The 10,000-nt window shown below is 40.6% G+C and overlaps 2 protein-coding genes across 2 annotated transcripts in view; one reads left to right on the forward strand and one right to left on the reverse strand.

The window, feature by feature from the left end:
* The first annotated feature begins 1,444 nt into the window (after positions 1-1,444).
* LOC137982036 (coagulation factor VIII-like) overlaps positions 1,445-10,000 on the forward strand; it is a 10,368-nt gene continuing 1,812 nt past the window's right edge. Inside the window, exons 1-4 of the mRNA XM_068829058.1 lie at positions 1,445-1,605; positions 2,148-2,560; positions 3,600-3,910; positions 5,607-5,648. Of these exons, the coding sequence (XP_068685159.1) occupies positions 2,320-2,560; positions 3,600-3,910; positions 5,607-5,648 (594 nt within the window). The 5' untranslated portion in view covers positions 1,445-1,605; positions 2,148-2,319. The remainder of the gene's footprint in view (positions 1,606-2,147; positions 2,561-3,599; positions 3,911-5,606; positions 5,649-10,000) is intronic.
* The window catches only part of LOC137982019 (uncharacterized), a 6,501-nt gene continuing 2,141 nt past the window's right edge, over positions 5,641-10,000 (reverse strand). Inside the window, exons 2-5 of the mRNA XM_068829033.1 lie at positions 9,252-9,342; positions 8,648-8,923; positions 8,204-8,277; positions 5,641-7,997 (exon numbers count right to left, since the gene is read on the reverse strand). Of these exons, the coding sequence (XP_068685134.1) occupies positions 6,965-7,997; positions 8,204-8,277; positions 8,648-8,923; positions 9,252-9,342 (1,474 nt within the window). The 3' untranslated portion in view covers positions 5,641-6,964. The remainder of the gene's footprint in view (positions 7,998-8,203; positions 8,278-8,647; positions 8,924-9,251; positions 9,343-10,000) is intronic.

Consider the following 10,000-nt stretch of genomic DNA (forward strand, 5'->3'; position numbering starts at 1 on the left):
TGGATATCTAAGTATCTCCTTGCACTTGGAGGCTCCTGTAATGGCTTAGGTTTCACGCGTGCATACCACGGTGGAGCTGCATCTACCAACCAAAGAGTATAAAAAAACAGTAGTAGAAGCTCAGCGTTGTGTCTACACAAATAGTTGTTTGGGGTGAGTGGAGAACAACCAGCTAATACATGTGGGAGGCTTTCCTACGTCTTTCCACGCATCCTTCACGTGACGCCATCCACTTAAGTTTTATCAGTTCCACACGATGTATAGAGCTAGCTGGCGTTAACTATGTATGCAGTTCCATCATCCCCACTATCATGTGAGGATGGTATATCCTTCCAATCCATTAGCCAAGGAAAGCAGCAGTTAAGTTCTTCGTCATCACACCATAACCTTAGCAACTTCCCTTGCTAGTTCTCGTCTCGTATCTTCTCATGTATCGCTTACCTAACCGAGTCGCCTTCAGATAGTTCTTGATCTTCCTCCCGTGGATTTCATTACCTTCCTTATCATTGTAATGGCCTCAGGTGCCTCTGCATGCCTGGTTGCTTCCTCATCTGATGACCGATAACCCTTGCCCGCGGCGTGCTTTTCAAATCCCCTCACTAAGAATAGCATTACATTAGGGAGCGGGGAGTTATTCCATCAAGTTAAAAGTCGAATGAAAGCAAACATTACCCACGATTTCTCAGGGATTGAAAATGCTAAGTTGAAAAGTAAACTGTAGTTTATTTAGAAATGATGGACGACCTGTTTCTTCGACATTAAAGCATTCCTTGCAAACAGAACAAATGTTGAACAAACGTCATTTAACAAATCGACCGTTTTAATACTCCGAAATGAACAAGTGGTGTGTGACCGCCGGCTTTAAGACGACGCTGTGGCACTCAATGCTACGTCATCATCGGAACTCTTAAAAAGTAACAGGTAAAGAACCTTTTTTTAAAGCTCAGCGGTATTTCAAGCATGCAGCCAGCTTGTGTGGCCCTGTGCAAAGAAAGAAACACTCTGAATGAACATAACGACGCTAACTAATACTCCACTATAAGCAGGCAACCAATTGGACGATTTACCACGTAATGTCCAGAGCTCAGTGTACATACCTGATCACATTTTATATTTTTAAAAAGTTTCGTTTCTTTATCCTCCTTTAAACTCAAAATTAAAGAAAGTGCTCATAATCATTACAAAAGCGTTATAAAAGCTAAATATTCAGATTGATATCCCACAAGTAAAATAAACAAGATTAAACAAACAACAAACGTCGTTATACCTTTTGTAAGTTCCTGATTGATGTTTCAGTTTGTTGAATTTATTAAAATAACTTAAACAACTTTGACGTTGCGATTCAGGTTCTTCCGCTACATCTTTTAAGGTGTGTATACATAATCAACAATAATGCCTGAAATGTTAAAAAACTGACAGACGGTGAACGGCTTATCGGCATATAAGTCAATGAAACAGCAAACAATTCAGGGGCGCAGAATTCACATCCGATGCAGATATTAAAAAAGTTTCCCCAGGATTGTTGAATTTACAACCCACACCCGACTGCACTGGATTCGAATTTGCAATAACATGATTCAAGTTTTCTATGGAAAGTTTTCACAGGTGAGCATCATGGGTAGTGGCACTCTCTTAAGTTACGAAACGCGAACTTCGATCGCATCAACCAAATCCAGTCTCGTTTCTTGGCGTATCAATCAACATCAAGAAAAAAAAAAACGAGAAACAAAACGAAAAACACAATTCAAAGGAAACCACTATATTACATATTGGCCTGAGTTCCATGATAAAATAAAGATAATTTTTGCAATCCTAAATCGAGTCCTGAGCTTGTTTAGTTTGAGTGCCTTATTTTCTAGTTACTGTATTTTAGTCCGCGGTTCTTCGATTTTAAATTGGAATGTTGAAAGCTGGAAACATAATGAAAAAACGGTTAATGTCTTAAAAAAGGTTGCTGTTATTCATCGTGGTGAAGTACAATAAGTGACCACATCGTGAGACAAACGAAAATACTTTATTATTAACGAAAAAACGTTTGTTAGCATCTTCTAGGGTGTAAAAATACCCTAATAACTCAGTGATAACGTCTTGCTTAAAAAAAGGGGGCATGGACAAATTTGGCTGTTACACTTTTGTTTGTTTTGCAGAGCTGCAGTAAACTCCGGCTTACCACTTGTCTTCTTTTGGTTCTTTGTCAAAGCATGACCTGTCAATCCAACTGTCGAACTGTTAAATCGATATCCGGTTACTCACTTACCAATCACAGTTATCAACTGCTATCAAGAGTTCGTCTGACCACATGTGTAATCACGTGCCAAGATGACCCAGAATGCTACAGTCTCAACTTTAAAATGTGAACTAAACAATGAAACTCGCCTGAGTATCGAGCCCAACTACTTTGTTCCCTCAGAGGACACTGTCTACTTGGATAATCTATATCGGTCCTATAATCCATGCGATAGGAAGCCGTGCAAGAATAATGGTTTTTGCATCACCATGAACTCTTATCCAGGATATGACTGTAATTGCAAAGACGGCTATTTTGGACCGAATTGTGAAAGTAAGAAATAGAACTTGAAAGCGCGTGATACTCTCGGGGCATCCGAAAGAAAAATGTTGTCTCTACTGAAGATCTTGCTCAGAAATTGGTGTTTATGAGGAAACCATATACGAAAAACATACATATTTTAACTGCGGAGAGGCTGAAAGATATTAAGATTTCAGGTCGTCGATGTTAGGGGCCTGGACAAACGGGAAATGTTTGGCGTTGAAACAACATCAAACATTGTTTGGTGGCCAAAAAGTTAAAGTGATGGCCAAAGGGTTAAAACATGTTTGATCTAACTCAGATCAAACTCCAGAAGCAAAGAACTATGGGTCTCAAATACGTAAAAAACATGTGGATAAGAGCGGCTGAGCAAGCGTGGTACGCATGCACGCGCCAAGCATGTTTAAATCGATACGGCTGGCCAAACGAACAAAACTTCGCCCATCAAACACGAGGACAAAAGAAATGTTTTACGTTGTTTGATCGAATGTTTGATGGCCTTCCAATGTTATCAAACAGCACCAAACAAGGTGGCCAAACGGTAAAATGGTTGGTCACCAAACAATGTTTGATGTTGTTTAAACGCCAAACATTTCCCGATTCGCCTCAGGCCATTATGCAAATGCAGTGTGAAAAAAGGAAAGTATGAAAACGAGTCAGTCAGGCTTGAACGGGCTACCGATTCAGTGCTCTTCCAACCGGGCTTTGAAGCAAATTATGAGCTACGTTTTTTTGAGAGTTGATATTAAGCCGTAGAGGATTTGGAAATGAAGAGACTATTTATAAAAGGCAAACATATTTGAACTGTGGAGGGAGTCACGTTAAGATTTGAGTCTAGATCGTCACAGCTCATAGCTGCGACGCTGATTTGATCGATAGCGAAAGGAAAGCCTGAATTTTTCAGCCATCGCTTTCGTTACTGCGTAACTGAGTAACGTTCATATCTGCGACGATTGAAATCTGAACAAAAATTGGCATTTCCATGTTTCCTAAATACATCCCATCCATGGGTTATTCAATGATTATTTTCATTTCTTGTCCCTGAATTTAGCTCATCGTTGCTATGTAAACCGGCCGTTAGGAATGAGCAATGGTGAAATCACTGACAACCAGATCAGCGCTTCCTCTTATGCATCTGGCTACCCACCATACAAAGCGCGCCTAGGAGGTACATCTTGTTGGAGAAGTGCTAACAACACCCTCGGTGAGTTCCTGGAGATAAATTTTGGGCGAAAGAGACACGTGAGGCAACTAAAGATCGAGAAAGATCCGCAGGAAGAAAACTGGACAGAGAATTTTTACTTGGAGTGCTACTCGGGCTCAGTTTGGTCAAATTTGTCCGGACCATATCAAGGTGTTAAAGTGAGTGGTTTTGACTCTGGTTCACAAGGCTAAAAGGACTTAGGTTACTTACTCCTTGATGATTGCATGATTTTATATTCCTCGTGATGAAATGGAGCTCTAACCTTTTATCACTGTGGCCTGGGCTCTATCCCCGCAATCAACGTCATACGCGGATTCAGTTCGTTGATTCTCTACTCAGGGGCCCGTTTTTCGAAAGTCCCGAACACTTTTCGGGCCCGAAGAGCCATTTGTGAACGAGCCAACCGCTTGTTCAGGAAAGCCGATTTTTTAACAGGTTTGCAAGGTAACAAAAAGCAGTCTGTGAAGTTTGGCGACTTAAATACTCTCCGTTCTTGAGATACAAATGGGATTGTGTCACCCGAAAATGGCCCGTAAAGTTTCGGGAGTATCGAGGAACGGGCCTCTGCTCCGAGAGGGTTTTCTCAGGATACTCCAGTTTCCCCTCTCATTAAACAATCAACATTTGATACTCTAACTTCATGTGATTTGATTAACAGTCTTCCATATTGGTACGGCATTTGTGCTCACACATAACCAAGTGATTAGAGAGATTAAGCACAACGGCAAATGGAAAACGGCAGACTCCCGCTTTTCATAAAAGCGAGCGTGAAAATTCTCTCATTTTAACTTGTCTCGTTCCTTTGAGAAGTTGCTTGATATATGGATCTAACAGGACAGAAATGAGCTAAGCAGGGTTCTTCCATTCTTGGCAAAACCCTAATTTCACTCCAACGTTTCCCGTTTGGCGTAAACGTCATGCTTAATCTCTCTATTACCATGATTTTGTACAGCGAAAGGCTTAGCTGAGACATCCTGTTCCTTGTTGAATTGGAGGTTTATTATGTCAATTCATTTTTGTTGATGTATAAATGATTTTGTACCTATTCCAATGCTCAATAAATGGCACAGTGGCTTGGCTGGCCAACGCCCCCATATATCATCTAGCTCATGTCGGGATGAGTAGTGTAGGCAAATAGTCGAATTTTGTCCTTTATCTTATGGCCCATGTTATCTGTGCACATTTTTTTGTGCTCGGAAGGGTCTCGGTCTCGTGACCAAAGTCTTCGTCCCTTCTGCGCATGCTTAAAAGGAAAAACCGCCCTTCCCTCCCCTGCTTCCCAACCACTGATCAAACAATCTTGTTCTCAGAGCCTCCGTTACCCTTGTCCAGCGGAAAGGGCGCGGAAAAGGCTATCCTTGGTGCTGACCAAAAGGATCGCATCTTTGGGGACGAGATTGCTGATCAATGGGAGCGAGATTAGAACATGATGTACAGTAAGACGCCCCTAGGTCTGCAAAAGTAGCTGATTGCCGTATTTACTGCGTTATTTTGCTGATATTTAGAGGAATCAGGTCTGGAATTTATAGAGTCGTCTATGCCCTTAGCCCCCATTTCGACTTTTTCGCCACAGCAGTTCGTCTCCATCCGCTGAGTTGGCATGGTAACATAGCTCTCAGAATAGAGCTGTATGGTTGCTAATGTGATGATACTCGGTTAGAAGCATTTTCATCATCACTTGTCTCATTTAATCCACAATCATCAAATAATCCTCGTCATCAGTATTATCATCGTCATCATCATCATCATCATCATCATCATCATCATTTGTTTCAGTGGCCGAAAGTCACCTGCATGGTACTCTGGTTTTTTACACTTCCAAAACTCATCCCTTTTCTTGACTTGATTTGTTAGGAGGGCCAAACTGCCACGTATAACCCTCTCGATAAAAGGAAGGTAAATCAGTTTTAATCATGATAACAATGCTGTCCCGTCTAAGCTTTACATATTCCACTGTACATGATCGTAAGTTAGAGCCAACAGTTCTTTCACTACTTGTAATATTAAAACTTAAAGAATGTAAAAATACTATGGTACATAAATAAACACATTGCATGTTCGCTTTTGCTGGCATCTCTACTTGCTTTATCAGGGACTTGTCTCAATTGACGTAAAAATACAGATACAAACGGGTCCACTCTATGGACTTCTAACGTTACCAGCGATAAAAATCTCATGTTTTTAAAAGTCATTTCACTGACTATTTCTTGATTGCTCGTTTTTGTGGAATTCCGAAACACGGTGCAATGACAACAGTCAGTCAGTCAGTTAAAATAACAGAGCGGAAAGTGATGACTTTGGAAATGATAGTACGGTCTTCAATGGCAAGACCAACTTACATCTATAAAGCAAAGGTCTTAGCACACAACCCTTGTTAAAAAACTACGTGAAACGCAAGCCGGTCAAATCCTCTTGCGTTACAGTAAAAGGTATATCTCTTAGGGCGCTTTCCTTTTGTCAGAACTGGCCGGCCAGACCCGTCAGTTTGCAAAGAAAATGCAACAATTTGAAGGAACACTTGCATGAGAATCCCTCGCATTCTTCCGGTGGAGTGTCTATCATCCTCGAGGAGTGTTAATTTGATGGCGTTGTAGAGTTAGTCATTCCAAATGCCTGGTCTGGCCGGTCAGTTCTGTCAAATGGAAAGCACCCTTACCGGTATTAAGTAAGGTAAAGTAAGTATCATTATATTTACACTCGGATTTCTCGAGTAGCTAGTAGCTAATATCTCCGAGCTTTGAACAGAACAGCTTTTTTTAAAGAATCCCAACTGGCCGGAAGCAAACCAGTTCGCTACTTACAAGTACAGCCAGGAAGATGAACCAGGGACTACCAGGAACAAATTCAACGAGTGGTCAGTACGTGTCTGGAACCCGGGATCTCCGGATCTCAAGGCAAGCGCCCTAAGCACTGAGCTGTACTGCCTGCTAGGAAGAAAAAAGCCTAGGAGGGCATTGCTATTGAGTGGATGGTCAGAGATATTGTTAATACTCCTGTCCCTCCTCGGATCGGCAGTTACAGATTTTTCTGTCTAACACCAGACGATTTTTCTGAAGTAGCGGTCCCCAGTGCACTGCTCGCGACCTTTGTCCTCAGCAGAAGTGAATGCTTTTGTGTCGATAAGGTTAATGATCCATGACCATGGAAACAGACAAAGGCACGGAAGTATGACTGAATCATCTTGAACATCGTCAGTATTAAGCCTCAAAAAGTCAATTTTGCGAACATGGCAATTGTTTGCTCAAATTTTGAAGAGCTATCTTGGAAGCAGAGAACTTCTTCTCGGTTGCCTTATTGCTCAATTGTAGCCTTGTCTTCAAAACAAGGAGACCACAGCGATCGAACAAAAAGGTTCGCACATAACCTGCACCATCCTGATAGCTTAGCCTTTTTGAAGGAACAATCAAACGATGTTTTTTTAGGTTAAGTTGAAGTATTTCCTTCACATCTTCCTTGTGTTGGTCCCAGTCCTCATGACAAGCCTCAATCTGAGATTTCAAATCCTGAAGACAAACGCTTTCACAATTTGCTAAAAATGTTGCGATTTCATCGTCAAACTTGTATCTCTCAGCTAATAACAAAGCCTCAAGCCCCAGCTGTTTGATGTAAATGTAGGCATTTCTGATAGCATTTCGATCGACTATACACTGAATTTTTTCCAGTGTCTCCTCTGGAAATATTTCAGCAGTGCGTCTCTTACAATCTCTGAAAATAGGAAAATTGTCACCATAGAAGTTAAACATGCCACTTGTCAAATTCTTAGCCAGCCTTAACTGTGTATTTGTTTGTGGTTTGAGGCGTCTAATGCTCTGCATATCAACAGCAAACTGTGTGAATAAGTCAGACAAATCTAAGTGGTACCGAGCCAAGGTCTGTGTTGCACTTCCTTCCACTGGGACCAACCCCTTCAAGTCCGTTTTCGCTTCCACAGCATCCACCAGTATCTCATATTTGGGCAGCAGATCACAGATTCTTACTTGAAGCCTGTTAAGAGTCTGGTGAACATTTACAATGTCATCTAACACCATTGTCACTGGAGCACCATCAGTGAAAGTGTTTCCCTGTAATAGTGCAGCATTCTCATGACAGGTGTTACATATTCGCAGATATAAACAGCCAGTGGGTTCCTCAACTGGAGAGCCAACAATGTTAATGAGAGCCCACTGAACAGTTTGTGATGATTTTTTTGGGAATAGAATAAGGGTTTCCGAGGAGCATGACGAGCAGACTACTGCACCACAAACCCTACATGAAAATGAAATAAGAACTAGTACTCTAGCTGTGCCTTTAAAAGGAACCACTACACTTATCACCACACAACATCTGTATTTAGGTTTAGGATAAAGGATAAACTGAATAAATAGGTAAACAAATATAAATGGTTGGATAGACAAAGGTAATGATTTACTCCCTGAGTGAAACAATAAGGGAAAAGAAACAAATATTCATACTTGCAGTTAGACTTTGTTTCAGTCATTGAAAATTTTTTAAAACACAACGAACAGCTGCTTGCAGATGAGCCTGACTGCAAATTAAGAAAAATGAATTTAAATGATTCAAGTCCTTAAATGATTAGCTCTAAAGTTGAAACTAAATTTGCACTGATTTTTTTCAAAAGCACATGTTACTATGTGATAAAACATTTTGATCCCTTAACCCTTTTAAAAAGATTGCCAAGCAAGCATTACTCTTTTAGCAAAGTCTCCTTTTATTTTACTACCGGTAGTAAAGATCAAGGAGATTTAAGAATAGGAGAGGAAACTCTGCTGGCAGTGTAAGCAGGCCGTTTGTTTGAACAAAGATTGGCATATACACTATTAGCGGAATGACATTAAAGATTCTTAAACATACATTAGTATAGTCAGGTGAAAACTGATCTTACTTTTTCCACTTACCATCCAATATTCGGACTTTTGCCATTCTGGGATCTTCACAAAACTCAGAGCTTCTGTGACAAAAGACTTGATTTTAGATTTGCCAATCTGCTTCTTGTAGCCATCCACAAGTCGTTCCAGTTCTCCACAAATGTTATTTGAAGGCTGTGCTTGCATCTTATTCTGATTGCTGTCTCCATCTTCCTTAATTATTTTCCTCCAATGAAGGAAGTCCTTCACGTGAGACTGACTTGTACCAAGCCTCTGTGGACCTACGTCAAAGCAGCTTTTACACACCTTAAAAGAGGAAACCAATGCATACTTACTTTCACTTTCTTGTTAGAACCAAAATCACTTACGAACAATGAAAAGATGCGCCGTAACTCATGCATTATTGTTGTATTGTTATGGTGATTACATCACCATAGCTCGCATAGCTTACATGCCTCATTATTATGCTATTCCTTGTACACACACACGTAATTAGCCGGCTCTTATAAACTCTTTTTCAATGTTGTAGCTTTCCCTTTTTTCCTATGTCTTTGGTTAATAAACTAGTTACAATCCCATCGTTCTGAGATTTCGCTTAACTTATTGGCAACGAAATTAGCATAAAAACCCTTACTCTATAACTAATTCCACTTGGATCTGGTTGGGCCAAGAGAGTGAGACGTCGCCTGAACTGACTGCATTTGCCACAAAACACTTCACCACACCTTTAATAAAATTGAAAAAAGACAAAACGAAATCCATTCACATAACCGTACACTGATGGGTAGCCTGCTTTGCAGCCTAAAAACGGCTGCGAAGGAGGGTAACTGATGGGTGACCTTTTCCATAATAATGGGAATAGTCATCCTATCCTTCATATTGATTCATCTAATTTCACTGGATCTTTGGTAAACCAAAGTATCACAAAAAATTATTGTCAAGAACCCTGGTGGGATGTGACTGCTTTCCCCGACTTCCCCAGGGTGCCATCCTAGCTCCCCACAATTCTCCGTAACTGACATACCCACTATTCTTCCCTCCCCTACCCTTTGGTTTCCTGGTGTTCCTTCCTCACGCCAGTTTTGATCCAGTTGGAGCTGTACCTTCAGCATTGAAGTCCAATATCACATGATCATAGTTATCACATTTTTGGATGAGCATTGTTCGTTGTTTTAAGTCTTGTTTAATACCATTCAACGCTTGAACAGAAAGTAGCCTCCTAATATTATTTGAATCTGAAACTCTTCGAAGAAGAAATTGGATTAATCATGATTCATCAACCATTAGCCAACCTTTGTCTGTACTACTGAATAAATCACTCGAATACGGAATTTATCCAACTAAGTTGAAGCTTGCTAAAGTAATTCCGATTTACAAAAACGA

This window comes from Montipora foliosa, chromosome 13 (genome assembly GCF_036669935.1).
Source record: "Montipora foliosa isolate CH-2021 chromosome 13, ASM3666993v2, whole genome shotgun sequence".
Lineage (NCBI taxonomy): Eukaryota > Metazoa > Cnidaria > Anthozoa > Scleractinia > Acroporidae > Montipora > Montipora foliosa.